Source organism: Emydura macquarii, unplaced genomic scaffold (assembly GCF_026122565.2).
Source record: "Emydura macquarii macquarii isolate MOO-44397 ecotype Brisbane River unplaced genomic scaffold, CSIRO-AGI_Emac_v2 contig_450, whole genome shotgun sequence".
In the NCBI taxonomy this organism is placed as follows: domain Eukaryota; kingdom Metazoa; phylum Chordata; order Testudines; family Chelidae; genus Emydura; species Emydura macquarii.
In genome coordinates this window covers 9075595-9103448 of record NW_027130587.1, presented here as the reverse complement: position 1 = coordinate 9103448, position 27854 = coordinate 9075595, and the positions used below count along the sequence as shown (strand labels likewise).

The window sequence follows — 27854 nt, the reverse complement described above, 5'->3', positions numbered from 1 at the left end:
TCGCATAATGAAACCTGCATTGGAGTTCAGACTATACTACTGATCCACAGTGAAAACATATCCATCATTTTCAGAAAGTATTAGCTTTCTCGTAGGATTTGTTTCAGTGTAGCTAAGTTCACTTAACCAAAAAAAGAGTGTGTACAGATAAAAATGACACACTGACCATAAAAACAGACACAAATAGCTATAACCAGATGTTTTTCCAAAAATAAACTTGACGTGTTAAGTGACAAAAGTTCCAGGAAGTATCTGACATTTGATTGTTACTCTGTTTAAGCCAGGTTAATGTGACTGAAAAACCATACATCATTAGATACTATGGTGTTGGTGGTTACATTTTGCTAACCTGCACAAGACCTAAGAAATGACATGTGCTACGGTAACGTTAGCATCTTGATGCTGAGGTTCATATGGAAAACTACACTTCTAATGGGTCGTTTCTTCATCAAAACAAACAAGGAAAACAGATGTATATAATAGATGAGCTTGTTCAGGGAAAATATGACTTTAAATTGGTTGTGTGTTGAAAAGGCTCCTTTGAGTTATAAAGGCTTTTGTGAAAAGCCTTAAAATTCATTGCATAGTTGAAGGGGTTTAGATGTCTATAACAATATATGTAACACAGCATAAGCAAACTGTGTTGATCAATATTAAGTTTGCAAATAGCACAGTTTAAGAAGTATTAATGTATTATGTTACTTAATTTTATCTATTTACATTTGTACAAAGTAAAGCTTTCATCTTACCCTTTTTGCATATATGAACCATTAACCCATGAAGCAATCTTTTTACATAGATATCTACAATTGTCTTCACTTCTGGCCTGAAAGAACTTTGTATGGTTGTTGTTCTTGGGGTTTTTTTTTAAACCAAATTATGATGATTGATGTCTTGTTCTTCAGTTCAAATTTTGAATTTTTTAAACTTGAAATAAAATAGAGTAGGAAACACAAGGAACATATGGACTTGGCTAAAAGATCTGGAAAATTTCAACATATAATATACAAAAAAACCCATTTCAAAATCTTTGCACTTGGGTCTATACATTTTGTACAGTGGAGTCACATCCACAGTCTGTGTCAATGACTAGCAAGAAGGTCTTTATATCATGTTCATTTACAACGTTCTGTCTCTCCGAATTTTTTATTCTGTTTATCGAGCTTCAATGTCCTTAAGGGTGTGAGAAGGAGGCCTCTCTCTCATCTCTGTCGACAGAGGAGTAGTCCTTCTGGGAGACCCAGGCCGAGGTCCTAGAGTAGAAATAAGAGGAGGAGGGGCGCTGAGAGCTGCTGTGGGAGGAGTTTTATTGAGAATTCCATTCTGGTGTCCTGTTGGGGGACTGACTCTGGGATAGTGCATGCTGGGAAGTCCAGGGGTGATTAAACTCGGGTGAGGCAGGTGACCATCCAAGGCGGCAGGGTGAACTGAGTGCAGGCGTGCGTGTTCATAGTCCTCTCTAAGCATGTGCAACCGTTCCCTCTCATCCAAATGGTTGCCCCTCTCGTGTTCACGTCGAGGATCCACAGACAGAGAATGGTGGTGGTGGTGATGGTGGTGATTGTAGTCATGAGGTTCCCTGTCCCTGAATGATCTATCAGCTTCATATAATCTTGGCGTGGAAAGGCGATGAAGGGGGTCATTTCTTAGCAAAAAATCTCTGCCCAGAGGGTCTCTCCGATGAATATCAAGCTCTCTGTAAGGATCTCGCAAAGGATCCCTCATTGGATCCCAGTGGAAAGACGGGTAGGGAAAACGTTCTCCACCTGGGATTGGACTTATTCCCATAAAAGGTGTCATCATGCGAGTCCTGTCCAGGCCACTGATGCTGTTCATGGGGTGTATACCAGTTACACCTACAGTCATGGGCATAGACACTAAGGGACCTGGATGGACATTGGATGTAGATATTGGTGGTGGCTGATCAGATGACCTATGAGTCTGAGGTCCCTCAGGTGGAGCATCATGGTCTTCCTTCCGTTCCTCCTTCACTTTGACTTCACTGCTTTTCTTCTGATTATCATATGCAGGCTCATTCTTTCTCTCAGCCTCACGATTGGAAGTACTATTGGGCCTGGTGCTCTCCACAATAGGGGGCCTAGCATAGGGTGAAGGTACCCTAGACATTTGCTTAGACTCTTCTACCACCCTGCTTTCATGGCCCACGCCTTCTTTCTCTGAAGTGTAATTGTCCTTCACCTTGTGTTCTTCAACATTAATGTCCTTCCGAGATTCAGAGTGATCCCTTTCTCGTTCTTTGGGTTTCTCTTTCTCTCGAATCTCAGGATTCAGATGGCTCCTAATCTGCTCGGATGAGCTGCGGTGATGTCCGAGGGAGTTCACTGGATGGATAGGTGCTGGCGAAGGATGACTGGAGTGTCTTTTCTCAATACTCTCCCTAGAGAAAGCAAAGTGTAAAGATTAAGGGTTTGAGAAACTCTGCAAATAAAACAAAGCGCCAGGGTCCTGACTCCCTATTTATTGTTGTGCATAAAGCTTGTAACATGCTATTTTAATGCCTTATTTCCTTTGGTAGAGACATATTGTGGTGTTGCTAAAACACCTTTTCTCTACACTAGGCTTGTTCTATTTATCTAGATCCAGGAGAAAGAAGGCCCCCCTAGAGCTGCTTTGCAAACCATGTTACCAAATTCTCAGCGTGGACATCAATGGAGCTATACCAACAGAGAAAATGGTCCCCTCTATCTGTATAAGTTTTAGACAGCAGCCTCAACAATTTGTAAGAAGGTGAGAGAAGAATAAAAATATCCTAACTCCCCGCTCAAAAATAAGTGAAGAAGTAAATAAGTAAATTGCAGGAGTGATATGATTTTTACCTGACTCCTCCCAAATGTATTTTAAAAGAAGAAGTTGGGTAAAAATAAAGAAAAGGCATTGTTTTGAATTGATTTATTGTTTAACATCTCTATACCTTACACACCTAATTTCTTTATATATATATTCTGCATCCTTCTCTGCCAATTCTGTTCTATTCAATTAAGCAACCAGCATATACTGATGACATTTATCTCAAGATGCATTAAGATACTATTGTTACAAAATAACTCAGTTAAGTAAACCGTAGTCCAGTGGTTAGAGCTGGAGACTGGAAGTCATTTAACCTCAGATCTACTTTCAGGTCTGTCACAGACGCACTGAGTTAACTTGGCCATGTTTCTGTGTCCCAGTTTCCCCTTTATGTACCTGGAAACATTTGCTTTGGGATCCTCAAATGAACATGCAAAGTACTGTTATTACTAAATAAAATATGTAATGTCTGTTGCCAAACTATATATTGCCAGGTACCTACTGAGACATCTCCCTATTATTATTTTACTGCATTTAAGTTGCAAAAGGAATCAATAGGACTAGTGTGATACTTTCTGCTCTAGGATTACATTCACTTGAACGTCATCTGCAAGAATGCAAATTGATCTCTGGTGCCTTTTTAGATTACCTATAGTCGCTGAGCAGGAGAGTTCTCATCTTGTACTCACTAGCTTTTGTTTTCTTTTTAAATGCTGAACTGGAGTGGTGGATTTCTTAAAAAGAAAAGTGACACTGATACTAAAGGATAAAGAGTGAACTATATCAGAACATAACAATGCAAAGTTATAGCAAATGTCGGGCCTGCTTGTGATTCACCTATGCTGGTTTCATATGAATGTAACTCCGTCAACTTCAGTAGAGTTACTTGTAATTTACACCAGTGTAAGTGAAATCAGAATCACGCTAACATAACCCCTGTATGTTGTTTGGTACTTATTTGAGCATATCTAAAACCTGTATAGGAGTAAGGATGGTCTTATGATAAAGGCACTGGAATGGAACTCAGGAGTCTATGATAGAGCTGGGATCTATCTGTGAGAGTTTGGGCAAATTAGTTTATTTCTCTGGACCTCAAGTTCTCAACTGCAAAACAAGGCTAATAGTTCCGTACCCCACAGGAATGTTGTGAGGATAAATTAATCAACGTACATGAGGTGAGCAGACAATATGATGGATGGTGGCCACAGGAGTATTTAGATAGCTAGAAGGTTTCCAGAATGGATTTTTCAGCATCTTCAAGTACAGGTAAATAGTGCTACTATATTGCAAAATAGAACTCTTGAAAAAAATCAGATTTTCTGTTTAATGAATCATCATACTAAATTAGAGAAATCAGTATCCTACTTCTATAAAGCTGATAACTGTAACCATATAGAAGTATGATATCTCAATGAAACTTATTATTTTCAGACTCTCAAATTAGGCTGATCGTTAAACAGAAATATGTTTTGAATTATGATATGGAGTTCAGAGCAACACAAAAGCAGCTGGCAAGGAATATATTTCTGAAAGGGATGGTCTTCCACAGAGAGACACTTTGTAGCAAAACAGCAAAATACCAACTGAAATACTCATGTGATTCTAAAATCTACCCGCAGCACCAGTAACTATACTACTCTGCCATTCACAGTACTTAAAGTTATTCACATGGCTAAGTAGGTGCAGGATTGCTTCTACAGTTTCTTTTGAAGCATTAAAACTAGAGGTGAACAAAATGAATTCAAATATTAAAGAAAGAAAGAAAGAAAAAGAATTAGCATTTATGTAGCAAAATAACTAATATGCCATCTTAGCAGGAAAGCTGTTAAGCTACACTTGTTGAAAAAGCTGAAATCAGTTCTGCATGTTTTTCAAGCAGGATATGATGCTGGCCGACAAACTCTTATAATATGGTTCTTAAATGTAAATAAAAATTGTTATTGATGTAACTGTATAATGAGAACAGTTTTGCAAAAAAACCCAAAAAACGGAGCAGGTTTTAATTTTCATTAACCCTTTCCAGGTTGGACAGGATAACGCTAGTGTTTGAGTTCATGTAAGGCACTGAATTCAAACAATATCCTGAAATGTGTAAAAAAAATGCAAATGTATTTTATTTAAAGGACTCAAGGATAATTTAAAGTCATGTATGAAAATTAAGACTTACTATGTCACTGAACCATGACATACCTGTGCATTTTCCAGTGCTACAATTGTTTATTTTAAATGTTATAAATGAAAGACTAGTCCCTTTGGAAAGTGTTGCTAACGCATGTTGGCCCAGATCTACAAAGGTAGATAGGTGCTTTAAGACACAGATAGGTGCCTGGTGTGATTCACAAAAGCACTTAAATCAATAGGCACTAAGCATCTATCTCTAGCTATATATTTAGGCCCCTAAATACCTTTGTAAATCTGCCCCGATGGGCAGGTAAGCTCTGTGGGCCTGATTCTATCCTTGCCTTACACTGGCAGAGCTTTGCTGACTTCAGTGAGTTACTTTTGATTAACGCTGGTGCAAACGAGAGGGGGTTGAGAGCATCTAAGCCTTCGAAGGAAGCACCTGAACAAGAAGTATGCCTTCTCTATTACTAGATTACTATTACCGTCCACACTGACTGCGTTAGTTCTGCAGGTATGAAGTATGCGATTCAGTCTGTGGTAGCTATGTTTTAACAAGGTGCCAGGCTGGGAAGGGTTAAAAGCTGAACAGAGCCCCACGCTTTGAACTAGACAATTCTTGGAAGCGTTCTTTCGTACCTTTCTTTGTCATCTTTACTAACAGATGAGTCTCGTTTATCTACATCTCTATCTCTGTCATGAGCTGCAGCAGATGAACTGCGCTCCAGCTCTCCTGGCTTCAGCCAGGGCGGAGGGGTCGGGAACGAAGGAGGAGTTCGGTGCAGTCGGTTCCAGGGTTCGTGAGGGTTGCTAAAGCTCTGCATACTGGGGCCATCCTTGTGGCCGAACATTGAGTTGGGTGCTGAAATGGTGAAGTGGAAAACAAAAAAAGTTTAAGAAAAAGGTATGCTTTAGTGAAGGTACTTACCAAAAAAACCTTTACAGCACTCAGAGTTAAAATGAATACATATTATTGGAGGCTGGAAAAGGAAAGGAGATTAACAGAGATTTATTAGAGGGTCTCATTCCTCATACTGACAGGCAACTGTCAGCTGTTTAACTGCAAAAGGGAAATTCTGTGCATAAAGGGAGAAAGCATCAGGCAAAATTGACACGTTTCTTATTCCAAACACACGGGAGGCATCAGGGAATGAAAATTATACCAATTCAAGATATGGACTTGCTATATTCAGTCCAGGACCAGTGCAAAATATATGTTTAACATCCTATATCTTGCAAAATCTTCAGATTTGAAACACATATGCATTGTCAGCTTTTCAAAAGTATACAAAGCATTCATTTCTAGTCTTGACTGGTCATTAGTAAGCAGCTCTTAAAATCATGCCTTTCTGGTTACCATCCTGCTTATTTCATTTTCTCCACTTAAATGTCAACATTATTTTGGCAGTCCGTAGCTATATCATAATTACACATTAACATGCTATTACTGTTTGAAAGCTGAGATCCCCAGCTTTCTACATAAATAAATTCATCACTTTCTAGTTCTACTTTTTCAAAATGGGAATGGTGAAAATAATGTCGGATTTCAAGCGTGCGGGGAAAAGCATGAGAATAGGAAGAATGATGTGATTTTTAGGGACGGATCTCTTCTGATTGGCCAGAATTATGAACGATTTAGGTGATTCACTGCAAATAAACACAGGACCAGCAAGCATTTCCAAGCTCAGGTCCTGGACAAGTGGTCAGAAAGGAAAAATATATTCCCATTCAAGGCTAGTTAAAGCTGCACATAACTATTTTTGACCATTACAATGGAACTCTTAGAATTTGTCAAGTTAGTTAGATTTAAGTTTCTAGGTTACTTTGTCTTTTAAAGTACGTGAAGTAATGTCATCAGTTGGTATGTTTAACCCAAACTATGAAATGCATCAATAATAATAATACTTCATTTCGGAGCACAAAATTGCACCCTTTAAAAAATAAAGTCTGTTTTTGACTATCAGGTTTCTTGTGACTGTGTGAACAATGTAACAGGTATTGACACAGTTGACAGTCACCTTCCCTCAAAATGTTACACAATGAACAAAAATAATGAAAAGACAAAATGTGTAGAGAAAGAGGTTACTCACTAACTGTCGGGTTTCCAAGTCCCCCGAAGGCATTACCACCCACTGCAGCGAGACCAGTGAACGTAGTTGGTCGATTAAAAGGCTCTGAAATCAAGCAGGAACAGTTGTAAAACACTGATATATTGGTAACTGTGACCCACGAAAGCAAAGTGCACATCTATCATTAGATGCAGATGATCCAAAATATGGCAGTGTTTAGAGAAAAAGAAAATCTTTTTTTCAATGCCAGTACAAATTGGATCCTCTTATTAAAAAAAATCTCTGCTTCAAAACAAAAGCAAGACTTCAAAGAACACAAAGTCTTGCAGCCCCTGCATTATGGGGCGTGGTTGCCAATTTGTTAAAAGCTGAAAAAAAAAAATCTCCCTTTTTATTTCACACTCACACCAGCTGTATTCCATGTACTCGCTCATGAAATGTTCATGGCTAACAAGGCGCTGCTGGCACGATCAATCCTACAGAACATCTTCAGGCCATGCGCTGGTCACGTCTCCTACACCATACTCAGGACATAGCTAGAATATCCAGACTGGAAGAATAACCACATTTACTATGCTATTTAATCATGAGATTGACCTTTGTCTTTGTCTGGGCAGTTCTTATTCTTCTTAAATCAAAAGGAAAGAAAAAAGAAAGAAAAAAGCCATTATTTTGGGAGGGATGGGGATAAAGTGTGGCATCTGTTTAACAATGCTGTCTGACCACTACAGAACAATTTAGAATAGGGAGTGAAATGCAACGTAGCCAGTTGTCATTTCAGTAGGTATTTAGAAAGGCAGAATGTAACTGCCCACACTGGAATTTGGTGAGGACACAGACGACGCCTGTACATTATTTCCCAGTTCTGTTCACAGTTAATTCTTTTCCTGAGAATCTGTAGCTACTTATTGCACTTACCTAAGTGAGCGGCTGGGTTGAGAAAGTTGCTGTGATGGGGTGGAGGGCCAAAATGGGTGCCAGCCGGATGAGCAGCGCCTACCAAACAAAGCCAAGGGAAACAATTTCCTGAATACATGGCTCAGTAAATGAACACAGTACTCTTGGCTATATACATATATAGTATTGTCTGTTGTGAAATGACAGCACGTGTACATGGGAGAGGTTATCCTAGTCCCTATATGCAGCCTGACTCTCTCTCTTTTGCACATGTTCTCAACCTGGGGGTTGTGACCCTCAAGTAGAGGTCACAAACAGATGCCCGGGGTTGCAACCATCCTGTCCTTCCCATGTTAGTAAATAAGGGGTCCCAGCTAGATTGGAGGGAAGGGGGGGCAGAAAGCTGCAGTATGGAAAACAATGGGAGTCCCTGATCTGTCACATATCTAATGTGCTATCTCCATGGCATGTAGGCTACAGCTGCATGGAAGTGTTCCTCCATTCAGAGTACATCTGGCATCTTATCAGGATCCTGGCTTCAACTGTGGAAAATAACTACAAGACATTCATTCAACAGACCAATGGTCATTAAAGTATTTGGCACTGAGCTCATGAGAACACAACTGATTGGATGTTTCCGGTCGGCACCAATGGGATCAGTCATCCAACTAATATTCCATAAAAAGAAACATCTGAGCTTCTTGAGCACTCACCGGCTGCAGAGAAGAGAGTTGAGGGGCGGGCCAAGTCATGAGGGTGGTGGATGGCTCCGAAGAGGCTGGGACCCGGTGGCCTGCTCAGAAACTCAGGTTTCAGGCCAAAGTCCAGCTTGTGTGGATCAGACTGCATCTGTTTCTGAAATGGAAAATGGGATTCGAAAAGAGACCTTCCTAAGAAGGAGCAGTAAAAGACGCCTTCAGAATCACACGGGTGCAGCAATGTATTCACACTGAAAATGGAAAGACGCCTTGCCAGGGAATGTGTCGTAACCGGGTGGCAGATACTGGGATCCTGAACAGAGATACAGAGAGATTCTGATGATTCTCCTCCGTTCTCACAGCAGGCAGAACAATCAAAGGGCGGAGAGGGAGAATAAATCCCAGGCTCAGGTTGATGTTTTCTTATGGTATGTTTAATACACCAAAAAAATCCCCACGGCAGCAGGTCTCAGAGCTCAGGTCAACTAATTTAATGCTTGCAGGGCTGTGCTCAAGGGCTAAAAGGAGCCAGGTAGATGTCTGGGCTCGGGCTGGAGCCCTGCTCTGTAACCGGCAACTGTCTCCGAAGCTGGGCTCCAACTCCAATGTCTTGCTGCTATTTTTAGTCGTGCAGCACAAGCCTGAATCAGCTGACCCCGGCTCTGAGACTCACTGCCACAGGGGTTTTTTGTTGCATCTTAGAAGCCTCATTCAGCACGTGTTTGAGTCCCACTCAAAGCAATGAGACTTAAGCACTTGCTTAACTGCTTGGGTGAATAAATGAGGCTGAAATTTGGACCATATCATGTGTGTTTGTGTGTATCATGCTCAGAGCAGGGTGGAACTACTACCAGCTTACAGCGTATCCTGCCAACATATGCTTTCATACTGACAGGAATGGACACCGGTTATGGTAAGTTTGTAACTTAAGCCTACAAAAGCCAGAAGGATCAAATTTAATGTTGAATCCCTCCCGCCCATTTGCCAGATGTAGATAAACGTCAGGCTTTTGCAGTGACCTCAGACTGCATGCACAGGCAGAACGGGGCAAGCCAGGGAGTGAGGCTCTGTCTATACTCTGAGCGAGGAGTGTGATTCCCATGCTTGTGTACGCACACTCACACTAGCTTGCTGAGAGCTAGTGCGAGCATAGGTAGCTGTGGAAGTACAAGTAGCGGCAGTGGAGGCATAGCTTAACTGTGCCGGGCATAAACCCACCTGAAACTGGTGGGTACAGATTTAGCACAGCTACGCTGCACCTCAGCTGCTACTACCTATGCTACTGCAGCTTCACTGTTATTTGTACTTGTGCTAGCCCAAGGCGAGTTAGTACGAGTATGTGCATGTGAGCAGGGAAATCTCACCTCTAGCTTGTACTGTACACAGAGCCTGGAAGGAATCAAGTTAAGGACGGAGTGTGTCTTAAAATCTAAAGAATGCTGGATTTTTGACTGTTTGTATCACAGATTCAAAGCAGGGTTTCGGATCCCATTTTCTTTATTACGTGATATTAGAACAGGCATATTTTCCTTTTTTTGTTGTTGTTTAGAGAAATCTTATCTAGATCACTGTGCTGGAAACAGGCAATTTTAGAATCTTTCGGTGAAAAGATGAGATCTTTTTGCAATGTGATCATTTTAGTGGTCATACTTTTATAGAGTGGGGGGAAAAAACCCCAACCAAATATCTGTTCTGTCAGACCTCCCTAAATATAGAACGCTGATTAATTGTGCAAGTCCAGCTGAGTGAATTTTAAAATACATAATATTGAACCAATAATCTGAACAGTAATGCTGGAGCATGTTACAGTTTATAAATCAATATTTAATACTGTGCCAGCTCAGAGTATGGACTTTAAATATGCATATTAAAAAGTTATGACCGAGTTAATGTGCATGCCTAGTAGCTGTCTTTCAAGTGCTAATAACTTGTCCACGGAGACGTAAGAACAAAAAAAGGCTCTTTCCATGTTTGGGTCTAATAGCCCGCAAAATATTGAAATGTGAATGATAGCTGATTTAAGATCGCACCATCCCAAGAAGTAATATTTTAGCACTCAAATAATTAAAAAATAGTCATAGAAGTACACACTTGTCAGCTGAGGCCCTGCATGCCAGATATTTAGCCTAAAACATTTTTTTTTTTAAACACAACTAATTTATAAACCCCTGAAGATAGCTGCTCATAATAGCAAAAGCTGGCAGGTATGTTAGTTGCAGCAGTAAGAACAGTGCTACTGTAATAATGAATAAAACCAAAACATCCCCAAATTGAACTGATAAGGGAACACCATAGATGCATTAAGAACTAGGCACTATTTACTGAATGTGCTGGTCTACTTTACAACAGCACTGAAGAAGAGCTAATGTACTTTACATTGTGCCCCAAACACAGACCTTGATTCAGGGAAACATCCCTGTTTGGGAAAGCCCTTAAACATGTGCTTCAAGCTAACGAAATGCTTAAGGGCCTGATCCAATGCCCGCTGAAATCACTGGAAAGACTCCTATTGATTTCAACGAGTGTCGGGCCAGGCTGTAACTGCATTCCTGAAGAGGGATGGACTTTCCTGAATCCGGGCCATAATGGGATTGTCTTTTTGTTCTGTATTCATACAGCGCCTAGCGCAATGGGAATCCTGGTCCATGACTAAGACTCCTACGTGCTATGGGCATACACATCAATAGTTAAGAATAGGCCAGATTATGGCATATACACACTGGCCTGTCTAAGAGGCAATGTAAACCACAGTGGGAGCTTTAGGAAGACTCGACTCAGCCCTCACAGTGCCTCAAGAGCTCCCTGATATGCAAGAAGAATGCATAGGCTGCATAAGATCTTAGGATGATGCAATTTGCTCCCTTCTCGTGAGCTAGGGAGGAGGAGAGCTGCCTCCTTCTCAAACTTGGGGCACTACGAGGGAGCAGTCTCTATGCTCCTCCAACCACTGAGACTGCACCACTGTACCTTGCCTTCATGGAAGGCTGCCTGACAACCACACCTGGGCTAGGCCCAGTCTAGCTTAATCATGTCAAGCCATACTAGGCACAAGAGTTGTGTTTCATCTTAATATGCTAGGTTGCAAAGCACAGTTCCCTTAACCTATTGGGAAGCAGGAAGCAAACTGTGCCGTATGGAAGTGATAAAAAAAGACAAATCAATGAAGGTTTGTGGGTAAGGAGGGGGCAATTGCCACCAGCAACTTTCAAAAATAACTTGGTAACTGAACTGATTTTCTGGTTATGTTCGGAAAAGTTAATATAACCAGCCTCACACCGACAAGCAGGCGTCTCCACAGTTCTACTCTGCATATTTCAATACACAAGTGTAACTGAAGCATTAGATAAAATATACACCTGTGCAAAAACAGCACCTAGTACGATTTATAAATTTGCCAACATGATTTTTTGCGGAGCATCAAATCACAGAGGATTCAAAGGATGTGGATAACATGGCAATAATAATTCCATTTCTAGAAAAAATCCTTTCAATAAAATATAAAAAAGACATAACTCTCAAGGTCTATAATCTTCTCTTTTTTGATAATGGGAAGATGACTGAATGAAGATTACTGGCAGGGGAAACATAAGGAAGCAAAGAGGAGAGATCCATCTATTGCAGCAAATTAACCTGTCAACCTTATTTAAAAGGGTTGTTTTTAAACTCTATTAGCTCCAGAGTTTAGTAAGTGTTCAGCATTCCATACACTGTACAGATCCGACTTATTACAACTGACTCACATACTCAGAATCTCCAAAGTGATATGAACACCATGTTCATTTTGCAACATGGACAGTACAGTGACGTTTCTAACACACAATCAACACAACTTGCTGACTCATCTGAAGTTGAAAGTATTCACAGCAGAGAACCCCTAAGGCTTATGAACTGTTAGTTGGCTCAGAGGTTCAAGAGTTACTTAGCTTTTTACTGAAAAATATAATGGAAATATCTTAAAAAGAAAAACAAAACAAAACCACACACTCACAAAGTCACTGGACAATCAAATCACCATCATAATATGAATAACAATTAACCCTAACTATTAAATTAATTAGTTATTTTATGTTTGTACAGCACCTAGCACAATGGGGCCCAAACCTGGTTGTGCCCTTCAGGTGCCAAAGCCACACAATAATGAAAGCTGGCGCAGATATATTGGACAGCGTATGGGAGGGAGCAGAGGGAAGCTCTTTGTGCCCTCTTATGCCCGTGGACACCATTAAAATCAATAGAATAATGTATCTAAGGCTCATAGCCTGCTTTTAAAAATCTCAATTTTCATTTCCTAGTCTATAAATAGAACAAATCTCGCTGTCCATATATGTCCCTTGCTTAGCAATTCCCAGTCACCAGTTGGGCCCTGAAAGTTTATGCTCTGGTGTCCCTGGCTACTAATGAGACAAGCATTTCTTGAGTGCATGCTTCTAGGATCTTACAGATCAGTTAAGCCATCAACATGAAATAGAAATAGAAGGGTAGGATGACTAAAATGTTCTGTGCTCCCCAGTGTAGTTTCAGTGATGGTAGAGAAGAGCTCACAATGAGTAGCGAACCCTTTCCACCAGACTTGCACTGAACAGCTGCCCACAGATGTGTCACTGCCAAAAGGACTGACCTTGACTTTTTGTTGGTGATGGTATATTTGCCAGGCGATGTGAACATGCATAGCGCACCACTTTCCTGGTTTCTGGAGAAACGAAGAAGCGACGTTAATCAAGAACCATCAGAGACACATGACACCTTTCTGTGGTTATAGGTTACAGGTTTCATTGATTTAACGCTCTGCTTAAGCTTATAGCAAGGACTTCCTGGTCACAAATCAGGAGAAACATTGAGGGCCAGTCCTTCACTGCATATAGAGAGGAGGGGCCATCAGGAGCTGGTTATGGCTCCCTGATTCTCTGCCATGACACAGAGCCTAGGTAGGAGACTATCTCCTGCTGGAGATAGCCAGCCATTCCCTCCCAACTCCTGTCCCCTGCATTAGGAGTGTGGTGGAGGAGTTGGATTTGCCAGTATGAGACCCATCAAGACAATGGCAGATAGAAAGGGTTGCAGGTAGTCTCTGCTTCCTTTGCACCACAACGGGAGCAAAGTGGGGCAGAGATTCTGCCCCTTGATTAGGGCTTTATCTGGCCTTCCAGAAACACTAGAGGTCATCACCTTCTCAAAAAAAACCATCCTTAGTTTCATCAGCTCTAACAGTCATCTGATGCCAGCTAGTGCCACTCAGGCTTGCCTCAGCAGAAATCAGTGATGCTGTATGCTAATCCCCATCAGCTATTTTGCATAAGTAGAGTGCTTCCCAACTGTACATTGTGTAATGATTCTAAAACACTAGTTTAACCAACACAGAGATGAAAAGAAATCACTTTCTCTTTAAATCAGCCCAGTGCTTAAAAAGAGTCTGACTCACCACTATAACTTTGTCAACTTTGCCTTCATATCCTTCCGTAATTTACTTTTAGCTGAGGGATATGCTCAACAAGTGGCAGGCCCAGCCCACTCACCCTTGTTGTGTGGATGAAACTCTGCTTAATCTCACCCTCTGAATATGTCCTCTCACCTGTGTTTCACATTATTACCAAAACACAACCTAATGCTATTTGTTTATCTGCAAAGAGTTCAGGAAGTCATCTCTTAAAAGGACACATCTAGGCTATTCCTTCCCAAACACTGTTAATTAAGTGTACCTAGCTAACTCTACATCTAACAATTCTGTTCAGATATAAAAATGGTCACAGGAAGGAGTGGAATTATTCAAGCCACCTGTGGCTTAAAGATTGTACCACCTGGTGGTATTCCCACAAGCCTGGATTTCACAGGCAGCATAACATGTGGCAAACAGCTCTATTTTCTGTTTCTAGATATTTTTCTTTTCTAGAGTTTTTATAAAGCAATTATTGAAAAACAAAAGAAAAAAACCACAACCTTCTGCATATCCATTGAATCTGGCTATGGTAGTGAATATACTGAATTCTTTTCTCCCTATTTTTAAAAAGCTAGACCTCCAAAGAAACTTAAAAAAATAAATAAAAGGCATCTGTACTGCTTTGAGATGACCTTTTAATTCCTGGCTTTCCAGTGTATTTTGTGCCTGAACTGTCTAAATTTAACTGTAAGCTTCTTGGGGTAGGACCCTTGTTCTCAGTCCAAGTTTGATACAGCACTGAACAACGCTGATATTGCACAATAGATAATGAAAGGCTAAATCCTGCAGTCTTTTCTCAGGCAAAACAACGACGGGGTTTTGCCTGGATAGTACTGCAGGATTTAGCTCAGTAAACCTTGGGAGACAGAAAGATAAAAAAAAAAAAAAGATCATATTTAACCTACAGAATTCATCATGTTAATGAGTTGTGTAAGAAGCACAAACAATAACTTCAAAACCATACATATTTCACTTTAGCGACCACAAGATACAGGTATAGAGGGACCTGCTACAAACATGCTACAAAATATTCTAGATATAACAGGGCACGTCTTCATAATTAGTCTGCATTTTAACCTACTGGGAGGAGTGTATCAGTAGAAGATTTCTTACCCTCAACATGGGCCTGAACGGATCTGTCAACTGTGAAGAAAAAATGACAACTTGGTTACATGCCTGTCACTCAAACAATCGCTCTAATTAACAAATTTGTATTGCTTCATTAGGAGATGAAATTAAAATGTTATAATTTTACTTTCAAATGAAGTTCTTTTGGAGAATAATTAGTCCCTTTCCTCAGTATTAGAGCCAATCTCTTTCCTCCTCCCCCGTGACTGTTGTACATAAGTGTTGACAAGCAACTAAACAAGTCTCATAAAGAGCGTTCTGCCCTCCGGCACTATTATTAATGTGTTGATTTAACATTATAAAAATGGAAAGTTTGCTAATCTGGAGAAAACATGGATATGGCCTTTGGGTAAATTTCTGTTCCTCACTTCCAAAAGTGCCTAATTGTAGATGAGATTGGGAACGGGACTTGGCGACCTTTCTGCAGACCTGCTGGAAAGGACTGGGCTGGAACTGGCTGGAATGGCACTTTGAAAGTGCCACTGCAAACCAGCAATTGTGTCCATTCAATGACTATGGTTTAAAAAAAAGGGCATTTGGTGCTCTACTTATAAAATTCGAATAGACAATACAGACTGGCATTGACCGGTTGTCGATGGTTTCTCTGCAACGGATCAGCTTTGACTTAAAAGAGGGATTTTCACACTGGAACAAATGTGGATAAAGAATGTTTACATAAAAAGCATTTTTGTTTTGTTTTGTTTTGTGGCCAGATATTTTCTGTCCTCCTCTGTTCATGCTTCAGCTATTTATGTTTTGACTATCTTCAATAATTAGCAATGAAATTATAAAATCGATTCATTAATCATTTCTGATATGTCTGGATGTCCCTGTTGAAATGCAGTGATAAAAGGGAAGGGAGGTTTGCGGATGTAAGAGGACGCTTTGCAGGAAGCTGTGACAGAATAATATGTTATCTCGGAACAATCAAAACTATGCTACAAGTTGAAATAAACTATACAACTAAATGACTTAATGGAAGATGCTGTCATTATCTTTTCAACTAGATGGCACACGCAGAGACAAAAATGCACCATTTCTTTTGGTACAAAGCCAAAATGCAGCACTAGCTCAGTTGGGACCCAGCATAACCCATAATTCAACAGTTGCAAATAGCCTTGCAATATATAAAACCTGGGCCATCTATAGCAGCATGAATATTTTCATTGCATTCAAAAAGGAAGTTTGGCTTAAAAACTGACAGCATGTCGTCATTCATTGTAAACAACAATTAATACATGAATATAAATTCTTAGCCTGGCTATGAACATTCATCACCAGGGTTCGTTTGCCTGTAAAATGGAAAAATGTCAACAGCTAAATAGTCAAGACTAAAATAAATAAATAGTTAGTAAAATTTAGACTTAAAAAAAATCTGAGAGTGCCAAATGATCAACCAACTGCATCGATATTTCATCAGCATAATCAATAATAGAGTTACTATGGGAATACATGTCATTATCCCATATTAAAAACAATTATGGTCTATCAACACAAATCTTGTGGATGTTTATAAATCTAAGAATAGATTTGGACTTTATCCTTTAACTCCTGGGATTGTGGGGATGTCACAGGAAAGGGCTTTTCCATTGCATGGTATATGCTTTATGTTAATGACTAAAGGCCATTCCTTTAAACTGTTATGAGACTGATCCGTTGATGTTAATGTTGACTTTAATTGTGCAAGATTAAGCATTTCTAATGCCTTGTCTACGTTTATGGCAGTGTGTAGACTACAGGCACTATACATGTAGCCACAGGCTGCGGTGAAAGGCAGGCTGCATCCATGCTTGTCCCTGCAGTGTGTAGGTGCATGAGGCAGTGAAAGGCTCCAGGAGGCGGACGAAGCAGGGAAAGGCTCCGGCAGCAGGAAGGCAATGGGACACTACACAGCTAAAAATAGCAGTGTTGAGGTGGGAGGCGCTGCTCGCGTGCGTAGAAAGCCATCTCAGGTATATACCTGAAGGTTCAAGCATTTAGTGCTCTCTATTCTACTTGCCTAAGCCATGCCTCACCGTCCACAGTGCTATTTATACCTGTCGTAGCTGGGTGTGTCATGTCTATACTCTACAAGCCACTGTAAGTGTAGACCTAACTTAAGATGCTCATCTAGGTACCAAGGATAGATCTTACCTCAGCACGTGGGGATGAACTAGATGATCTCTAATTCCCTCCCCGCCCAACATTTCTATCATTCTGTGACAGAGGCTCCTGTGTTTCTAATGATTATCTGGATTATTAGTTTTAGCGGCATTCTGGTCTAAGATGGCATAACATTTCCAACATACCCTTGGGTCTTTCTGCAGGAGGGTATGTGGGACAGTTCCAGGTCTGGCTGCGACATCAATAGGATTGGAAGTCTACAAAGGTCACAAGAAAATGTCATTAGTTGTGACCAAGTTAGTGGGTAAAAATTCCTTGTTCAGAATTAATATTCCCTAAAGAATAAAGGTGGCATTTTAAAAGGGAAGAGAAGAAAAGCATCATGGTTTAGTAAAATGTGTAATACAGCCAGGATTTTCCAGATTACATCATCTGAGGTCTTCTGGTTATTCAAAACAGGGTAAACAGAATCATGTAATGTAAGAGCAATAGTTACATTGAAAGTTCCTTCCATTGACCAAAACTTGATTAGCCAGACTTATACAATGTCCGCAGTAATATTTGGAGCATCAAGTTTGTACAGTGGTGCTCATCAATTTTATTACCTGGAAATAATCCACTGATGGCTATCAGTGGCATCAATACACGGAAACAGACTAAGGATTCATTGTCAATACACAATTCATCAGTAATTTTTTTTTAAGTTACAATGATTTAAACACCATTAAAACAATTGGCTAACACACAGCAATCAGAAAATGGCAACACCTATTTAAACAAAGAAAAAGTCTTTCCCATGGTGTAGATTTAAATATTCAGCCAATATAATAAAATGCATCACTTTGGAAAAAGAGCCACCATAGGCATTGTAGCTTCCTACATTAAAAAAAAAAAAAAAAAAAAATAGAAATCAGCTGCAGTATAACAATTAAGCAGCGGAGTTGTTAACAGCCTGATTATCATACATATGAAGAACTCCACTAATGAACTGCAATCTACATATTCAATCAATAAGCTGGATGGGCCTATTTAAGAAAAAGAAAGAATCTTCTCTGTAGAGATTTAGGCCCTGATCCAGCAAAGACCATAGGGCTATATACAGCCTGATTCTCTTCTCACTTATACCAGTGAGAATCAAGGACAACTTCAATAAAGTTGAAAAAAACTACAGTGGTTCATAACTGGTGTAAATGAGAGGAGAACCAGATTCATGGTGGAACTATAAGGCAACAGTAAATTCAAGAAATGAGTTGAAAAAAACCTTGTTTACTAAATGAACTTACATCAGTTTTCAAATCAGTGATATCTGAAAATCAATTGGTTAGATTCTGATCTCAGCTACCTCAGTATAAACCTGAAATCTATTAACCAATGTAAAACTGGAGTTACCTAGTTGTTGTCAATGGAATTACTTCTGAATTACATTAGTGCAACTGATATCTGAATCCGATCTGAACTCTGAAATGGAGTCTAAGCCTGAACCAAGTGTAAATGAATACACAGCTAATTCTTATTTTTACCTTAGGTTGAAATGCTCCTTGTAGTGAGCCAAAAGGACCAGTGGGAGGAATCATGGGAGGAATACCTGATACAGCTGGAGGATAGGAGTGAAACAACTGTAATCAAAAGATAAAAGAACATAAGATGACATTTTCTAAATACAAATCTAGTAATTTCAACAAGAAAGAAAGAAAGAAAGAAAGCATTCGTGTATAATATTAAGGAAACGAGACGTGGAGAAAATTGAAAGCATTGAAGACGTGATCTCACTGCAACAGAGTTAGTTAAAGCAGTCAATGAAATGTTCACAAATGTCATGAATATTTACTTTAGAACTTAAAAGTAGTTTAGAAATCAAACAGCCAGCAAAAGTATTCCCTGGATTAGGACATCATAATATAAAAGGAGCTTTTGCAATTATTAATTTTTAAATTGGATAGAAGTCCTGAACAGTCACAGATTTTAAACTATATCAAAAAGAACGGAAGAAGGCTAAGCCAAATAAAACTCACTGAAAAAACAAATCCTTATGAGTTCTAGGATTTTACATCATTAAAACTCAATTAGTACTATAGATTTTAATGGTATCTGTAGGAAATGAGAAAAAAACCACAATTGTTACTTCATTAGCCTGTTTTAGAGGATATCCTGTCACATCTCATATTAGAATAGAGATAATCTGATTTGTGAAAACCCATCATTTAAACAAATAGTTGTGGCTGCAAAAAAATCTAAATGTAGAGAATGACTTTCTACAAAGATAGCATGCCGAAGCACAGAGGTGCAGAAATCTCTAGGGAATACACCCAGCTAGCCTCGAGGTGCCTTCTTGTTTTAAAGGAGCTCAGCCACAAAAGCTTTTCTGTGGCAGTGCACATGAGCGAACTGGAAAACAAACCAAACCAACAATACCATCCTAATTTCTTCTGGTCTTTGTGGTCGCACTGTGAAATCCCTTACTCATATTAAGGAGCAGTTCCTCACATAATCTGTTCCAATGGGACTATACAGGCAGCTGTTTACCATTGGAAGTCAGGGGTTCACAGTGTGACCCCAGGGTATGTCTTCACTGAAGAGTTAGCTTGGGATCTTACCTGCGTGTTGCTCCTAACCACTCTGCTGTCCACACACCAAAAATTCTGACCCCAATTTGATGGTGCTTTAAACCCAGACTAGCTGGCACAGGTGTCACCTCTGGCTGTTAAAAATCCACCTCTTAAGAGAGTTGTTCTAAGATAAATCCTCTGTACGTGCCACTTTTAAGATCAAAATAAATGCTGTGTTCTATGAGTTAATGGCTAATTGAATAGAAGTGGATCTGAGCAAAGTAAAAGATTGGACATGCAGAATGGGCACACACTGAGTAAGCCACACTCCCATATAAACCAAATATTTCAAAAGTTTTGATCGATTTATTTCATTTAATATACACATGTATATAAAGAGAGACTTTTTTCTTAGTCCCTTTTCCCTACATTACTCACTCTCACAAGGTTAGTTAACCATATTATAGTGACTGAGCGCTGATAAATGATTTCAATATTATAGCTGTTCCCAAAGGTTTATTATCTAAACAATATGGTATGAAGTCTCCTCCTTTCATAGCACATTCCCACTGTTATTTTTAATTCTGTTTTATCTGGACCTGCTCTTTTCAATGATGCAGAAAACATTTCCAGATTAGCTAATATTGAGCTGAAGGCATTTGAAAAGTCATTACTAGGCAAGTGTTCCAATTTACAATAACTTTTAATGTCTAAAATGTGTTTGAATACGCTAGTGTCTACTGCGTTTAATTCTCCATGTAACATGTTCATTCCAAAAGGTGGAGAGAGATAAAATATTTAATATATTATTGAATACGACTAATAATAAGGAATGGTTTCCTTACAGTTTTATAAAAATTGGTAAGTTAATTAAATATATGTGATCTTTCCTAAAGGTCACAATTATTATAAAACAGAGAGAATATTTCTCAATTATCTCTGTATCAATCAAACTCAGCCAGCTTTTGTTAGTAATTTTTCATCTTCTGTGTTTCCTTTTACCCCTGAATGTCCTCTATTTGCACACTCTTTTCCTCATTAGAAAATAGCAACTGGGCTGCAGCTCTCCTGAAGCGTTTGCCAATGATAATGCAAATGCTAGTGACTGTTTCTGTGATCTGAACCCAGCAGAACCCATTCGTAAGGATAATTTCTTACTGTATTGCTTTAAGGACCTGAAACAGGGAGAGACACTAACCAAAGAAGTCAAGAAAGGAGAAACAAATGATTTGAGCCTCTGTACTAGATCATATGTACCTTTCTTCCCACGTATTTTCACTTCTAAACCAGACTGGATTGAAATCCAAAACGGGCCTTACATTTGTTCTCCTGCAGTGTTAGTTTATATGGTGAATGATTCTTCTTGCGGTTTTAAGCCAATTGCCAGATTTTCTCAAGGTAAGTCTAATTCTCAGGGCAGGTCTACACTAGAAACTTCTGCTGGGGAAGTAATGATGGTTAAGGGTGTGATTTTTAAAGACATTTCCATACTTCCAAAAGTCCTAGTATAGATGCAGTTATACGAGCATAAAAGTGCTGTTGCAGTATAGCTTATTTCACGTGGGGAACAGGTATAAGCTATATCTTTTTTGCCAGTATAAGCTATCTCTACACTAGTAGGGTTTGCCATTATACACCAGCAAGCACCTTTTCTACTGTAGACTAGGTCTTAGTTTAAACAAGGATATGAATCCAGTGGCAATGTGTGTCAAGACACCTGACTACCCTCAGGCAACAAAATCTAATAGACTTTACAAAGCATCGATCAGAAAGGGCCATGATTACTTAGACTGTAAGCTCTTTGGAGCAGGGACCATCTTTTCTGTTCTCTGTTTATACGGAGCTTAGCACAAGGGGGTCCTGGTCGAAGACTGAGGCTCCTAGGCTCTATGATAATATAAATAATATTTTACACCTTTTTCACTGTCACATTATATTATTGAGACATTGTTGAACATGATGGGCCATATCTCCAGCAGCTGTTAATTACTGTAGCCCACTGACTTCAACAAAGACCCACCAATTTACACCAGCTAAGGATCTAGACCCAGAGACTAGCAGATAACAATACGACACTCTCCATTACAATTAGAAGGAAAATGTCATGATCTAGTTTTGCAGGATTTCTAGTAACTGCAGGTTGCACAAGAGAACTTGCCAATGTCCATTTGAAAAAGCTGATATAGATGACAACTCATTCAATGATTTCCTGTATTCACCATTGACTTCTGAGCTATATTTGCCTAAAGCACATTTATCTATTTCTCCAGGTCCGCATTCTTGCTTGAATCAACATGCCATGTTGATAACGTATCTTATAAACTGATGTTAAACCCAGTGACTAAGGATGGAGTCCTGCAAACATGTAAGCATGTGACTGACTTCACTCGTGAGTAAAACTGCTCGCATGCACACGTGTTTGCAGGCCTGAGCACTAACATTTCATACAAAGGCCTTGATCCAAAACACTTATATATGGACTTAAAATTACTCAGATGAGAGTCTTATTGAAGGTCAATAGGAATATTCACATGCTCAAAGTTAAGCACGTGAGTAAGTTATTTGCAGCATCTGGGCCTAAATAGGTTCCAGAATGAGCACAATAAACAAAATATCATCTGTCATCTCATTTTTTGCCCAGTTCCATTTCTAAACAAAACCAACACAAATAGCCAAGTGCTTTGCAAATTTCTGAGTAATACTGATGCAGTACTCATTCTCTAATCAAAATATCATCAGAGTTAGAAACTCCATAGCCAATCAAGTGCTTTTCTTTTACCAAGATGATGAAACTTCTGACAATGGGGAAAAGCAACCTATATTTCAGCAGCAAATCAATCAATGGTATAAAGTGTAAAAACAAAAAGCTTTAAAATTAAGTGAAATCTATTGATTTACAATATATTTTTGATTTATAACACACCAGTTATTAAATTACGTTTTTATCTTGCAGCTCTTAACCACAGTGCTAGATTCTGATAGCTGTCATGAAATAGAGCTTTCAAAATGTAACAAGCCCAGTGGAGCAGTTATGACTTTTGAAATTTGAAGCACACAAAAGCCAAGGATTCAGTTTTATATAGTGAAATATAATATATTAGTAAAACTATTGGATTATCTAACCCTGAAGGGTGTGTAGGATAGTTTGTCATTTCATTACAAATTTCGTAGGAAGAAATTCAGTTTAATGGTTTATGACACAACTGAAAAACGGTGATGACATTACTGCTGTATCATGCTTTATGTGCACGTTCAGCTCTTCTGTCTCATCTTTTTCACATCAAGTCAGTCTTTAAATGGTTTATAAGCAAAAGATCTTTTGATTAAAAAAGACGATACTGCATCTTTATCAGAAACAAGCACCACAAATGCAAGCCTTTAAAAGCCAAAGTTAAAGTGACCAAGAACAATAATGACAATTCCTTGAGTGATGATTAAGGATATAGACTGAACATTCTGCTGTTTATGGAGTTGCAATCCCAGCCCACTATGGAAAAGCAATTAAGTCAGTTTCAAAACACAATAATAAAACTCACACTGTGACGGTAGAAGGGGTCAACTTTTGTAGGGTATTTGTCAAACTGCAAAGGGATCAAAGCACAAACTAGTTACTTTGTATTTCATTGTTCATACCTTCACTTCTGTTGGCAATATCAAAGACTGCCTTTCTATTATTTAGCAACCAAAAGAAATAAACAAATACATAATAAGCATGTTTTGCATGAGACTGTGTTTTGGATTTTGCATCCTTCTGAGTAAAATGATGTCTTTATGCAAAAGAGGAAAGGAATAGGCACCACAGAAGCATCCCAAGTTCCAAGTACTATATATAGTATGTTTGGCCAACAGGCAAAATTCATCACCCTAAATGCTGCCATTTGGTACTTATTGTGAGTTGCCAGTACATATCTGAAGAAGGCCATTCTGCCTCTGGCAAAGGGTATCTGGCCCAACAGCATTTTATTTCCCTAAAAGCTGACATTTTTTTAGTTGGTAATAAAGAATAGAGTTGTGCTCTACTTATCCTCACATTTCTGCCTGGGGTACGCACCATGGGCGGTGCTGGCGTTGGCATGATGGCTGTGGGCGGGATGGCGTGGGGGAAAGGCGTGAAGGTGTGCTGGTGTGTGTGTTGGTGTGTGTGCTGGTGCTGGTGTTGATGCTGGTGGAACTCGGTCCTCAGGTAGGGCGGTGGTCCCAAGGAGGCCCCACGATCTGCACTCTGGGAGGCCAAAAATCGTGTGTTTAGTTCCTGACGAAGAAGATCTTGCTCTGAAACAAAGAATAAGCCATGAGTTCAGCCATGAGTTCAAGTGCTTTTCTGCAGTCCCTACTGGTTGTTGCTGGTTTTGGCTGCCAGAACTAAGTTTAGGTATCCCCATGTTAGGAGCAAACTGTCTTCTACCAATTACTGTGGAACAAATCATGAGGGTCTTCCTTGGATCTTCCCAAAAGGCATCGGAGGCAAAAGAACCAGTCAATTTCCCCTTTCTCCCAGGGCTTGTCTTCACTGCAAAGTTAACATGAGCTATAACTTCAGTGTTGTCTCAAAATTGGGACAGGTCCACACACAAGAGTCCTCATTTCAACTGCAGTGGTGTTTAACTTGAGTTGACTGGCCCGCAAGGGGATACAGGCTAAATTTGAGTGAACATAACTTGTCAGCTGTTAACATGACCATTCCATAATGCAGATGCAGGCTAATGGCAATTGAGTGCAGTTAGTCCTCCAGTGCCTTCCCACAATTCGTTCCATGCTTCCAGAAAGGAGAGAAGTTCTCTCAATATTTCACAGAGAGGGGACTGAGAGAGTTGCTCAGCTTACCATAGCACAAAGAATCATGGACTCTACCCCCAGAACTCTTAGTGCCACACTCAAATACAGCACCGGTGTTGATACAGCACCCCAAGAAAGAATTATATCACAGTGTGGCTGCTCTCCTTCTAGGTTAACTCGAGATGAATAACTCAAGTGTAGATCACTCAGGTTAACTCTGCCGTGAAGACAGAGACACACCAAGAAGGTTCATGCACTCTAACATGATTTTAACATTGAGAGGGGAAAAAAAAAAAAAAAAACAGAAACACAAAATTTAGCCTCCCAGAAATATTCTTTCCCAGCGTGGAAGGGATATCATTGCAAAAATTGAACTGATGGTTTCCATTTTTAACACAGCCCTGAGTATGTCAGTGATGGGTACGTCCTCTGTCCAGCCAGCCAGCCCTTGTTCTATTGACCAAAATAAATAACTTGACTTAAAATCAAGAGCTGGTTTTGCATGTTATACCAGGAAAATGTTTTTCTTCATTAACACATCTAACTCTTACCTGAGTAAGTACTACCAGCTGGGTGTCCTGGAACCTGCAGTGTCCCTGAAGTCAATGGAGGTGGAGGAGGCAAAGCCGTAGGAGGGGCAAACATATTGGGGTGATGCGCGTGAGCAGGGGATTGGAGGGTGGGTGTGAAGGTGTGCAATGGGCTATGGCTTGGTAAAGAGAGGGGGAATGGTGAAGCTGAGGGGTGGTGGGATATGTGTGGAGGAGGGGCCTGAATCTTGGCTGGAGTACTGCTTCTGCTGCTGCTGTTAATGAAAAGAAAGTGGGGGGGAAATAATTAAGCAATGCAGGAAAGGAAGTAAAGCCTCATCCCTCTCCCCGTCCCCGTCCCCCTCACCCCTAGAAGTTACTTTTAGTACATGCTAAACAAACTAACTTTGAAATTCCCTCCTGACACCTTGTCCCTTCCTGTTTACAGTATCTTTTACTTCCCATCTACTCTCTAGTCACAGAAGCTGAGACTGCAGGAGGCTGAGTTCCAAAGTTAAGTGTTATCAGCCTTGATGCAATACACGAATGACACACAAAGGAACAATCAACTTTGTATACCTATTACTTCATTGTCAATTCCTTTCTGCACAAATGCTTCTGAACCATTGTTTCAGGTAGCTGAAGCTTAAATTATTGATCTTTACACTAATAAAAACAGCTTTATTTTCTTTTATCACTAAATAAAATGCAAGATTGTACAGGATGAGAGATGGGCTGGAGAAAATGGTGATGTCTGCATGCTTATTGTATAATTAATGACTCCACCTCTACTCCCACAATATAAAGATCTAGGTGGATTATACAGAAATAAATATTCGTCTATGTACTGGTTGCAGTTTTTCCCGTTTAACATTCTACTACACGACTTTTTTAACGTCCTAAAATAGCTAATGCTCACATTTTACTTTTCACTATGTGATAACCATTCATGCTTCTACTGCATGGGGCTTTACAGGAAAACAGCCTGATTTTGGTTCCAAGTAAATAAAGATCTTGAGCAGCTGTGGGTCACATTCTGTCTCCCACCGCCGCCCCCTCAACTCAAAGCAGCCATCAAGCTGGTTTAACGGGCTCCTGCATAGGGGAACACCAGCCTGGATAGACAGAGGAGGGTCTAGTGGTTAGGGTGTTAATTGAGGACTGGGGAGACCTAGGTTCGAGTCACTGCTCCATTACAGACTTCCTCTCTGTGCCTCAGTTCCCAATCTGTAAAAATGGGCTAATACTTCACATGGATGTTGTGAGGATAAATACATTAAAGGCTGGGAGGTGCTCAAATACTACAGTAATGGGGGTCTTCTGAGTACTTTCGATAGTTATACAGGGCCAGTGGAGCAGCTCCTCCTTTGTCAGAAGGTCTGCACTCCAACGCAGCAAAGGAGATGAAGCTGAAGTAAACTAAGGCCACTTCACTTCTGAATGAGTAGCCACACAGGGGTTTAATGTGCTTTAACTATGCCCCTTTAGTTAATTCCTCTTAACTTTCCCGAGTGCCCCCCATGCAGACAAGCCCTGAAAAGCATGTTCATGCACACGTTCAGCTAACGATTTGAGCATCTCCACCACATTTTAAGATGTTTTCCTTCACTGAGCGCAAGAGTATAATAGTTTACCCACCTTAAACTGTTGAGGCTTAAGCTGCTGCTGTTATACGCTGACAAAGGCTGAGAGAGACTCTGAGAGGAAGGATGAGGCTGTACCAAAGGCAGGTTTTGATGGGCAGACTGCAGAGGGGACTGGGGCCTGGGCGGACGTTGTACTTGAGACTGAGCGGCAGGCTGACGCTGGGCTTCTTCTGCGGTTTGCAGCGGCAGGGAGGCTTGAGACTGCGGTGGCTGGGTAGGAGCCTCTGTACGCTGAACCAGCACCGGGCTTGGGGAAGGCGCTTCAGGCTGTGGCTCCAAAAGATGTTGGGCCAAAGGTTGAGAAACCTGAGGACAAGTGTCTTTAGGCACCACAGGGTCGAGTATTGGTTCTTTACTGCTGTCCTGGCTCTTCTCTTGACTCCTTTCTAAGCCTGATATTTTCGGGACAGCCGGCTCCCTAGCATCTTGATCGTCATTTTCAGCTAGCGTACTGACGCCTAATTCTTTACCTGCAACACCAAGAGAAAGAAGCAAAAGGTGGCTATGCGTGCAAAGAAGCGAGGAAAAAAAAACCAAGCGAACCCACTGGCATGCTTGCATTCAAGGCAGTGACAGCGCTTTGCCATAGTAGGCTTTTAGAGGGATAACGTCAACTTGAAATCTAGTCAACTTCTAAAAAGGAGTTAAAAATCATTTCTCGTTGTACGCCTGCCCCTGATATTTGTGGTTTTACAATCACTTTTTACCATTATTATATCTCTCCGTCTTCCCCCGGCCACCATTATTTCAGAAAAGAGCTGCACAGCATCTAAGCACAGTAGAGTGCTGGTCCACAACTATGGCTCCTTGGCGCTATGATAATAGAAATAATAAACCACAGCATAAACTAACCACAGCCCTGATCCTGCAAACACTTATGCACATGCTTAGTTACATGTGAGTGGTCTCATTTAATTTAATAGGGCTACTCATGTAGTACTGCTAAACCCAAGAGTTATAAAAATCAAGAGTCAGGACCCCAAAAATAACAAAGATGGCTTAAAAAATCATGATTTTAAAATAAATAATACATTTTGGAGGTTTTTTTATTTGCCTTCTGGTTTTTGAGCCTTTCATCAGATTCATATTTTCAAGCTT

The 27854-nt window shown here is 40.1% G+C and overlaps 1 protein-coding gene across 10 annotated transcripts in view; it reads right to left on the bottom strand.

Moving 5' to 3' along the window:
• Window positions 1-71: 71 nt before the first annotated feature.
• The window catches only part of AUTS2 (activator of transcription and developmental regulator AUTS2), an 881418-nt gene continuing 853635 nt past the window's right edge, over window positions 72-27854 (bottom strand). For 4 of the 10 annotated variants that reach the window (XM_067537918.1, XM_067537910.1, XM_067537920.1 and 1 more), the window contains exons 7-20: window positions 26749-27226; window positions 25132-25385; window positions 23835-24076; window positions 23341-23385; window positions 18779-18874; window positions 17444-17515; window positions 15732-15800; window positions 15141-15170; window positions 13212-13283; window positions 8609-8750; window positions 7917-7994; window positions 7020-7103; window positions 5569-5791; window positions 72-2398 (exon numbers count right to left, since the gene is read on the bottom strand). In XM_067537918.1, coding sequence (XP_067394019.1) covers window positions 1156-2398; window positions 5569-5791; window positions 7020-7103; window positions 7917-7994; window positions 8609-8750; window positions 13212-13283; window positions 15141-15170; window positions 15732-15800; window positions 17444-17515; window positions 18779-18874; window positions 23341-23385; window positions 23835-24076; window positions 25132-25385; window positions 26749-27226 — 3128 coding nt within the window. In that variant the 3' untranslated portion in view covers window positions 72-1155. The remainder of the gene's footprint in view (window positions 2399-5568; window positions 5792-7019; window positions 7104-7916; window positions 7995-8608; window positions 8751-13211; window positions 13284-15140; window positions 15171-15731; window positions 15801-17443; window positions 17516-18778; window positions 18875-23340; window positions 23386-23834; window positions 24077-25131; window positions 25386-26748; window positions 27227-27854) is intronic. The other 6 variants (XM_067537912.1, XM_067537911.1, XM_067537915.1 and 3 more) reach the window with 6 other exon arrangements.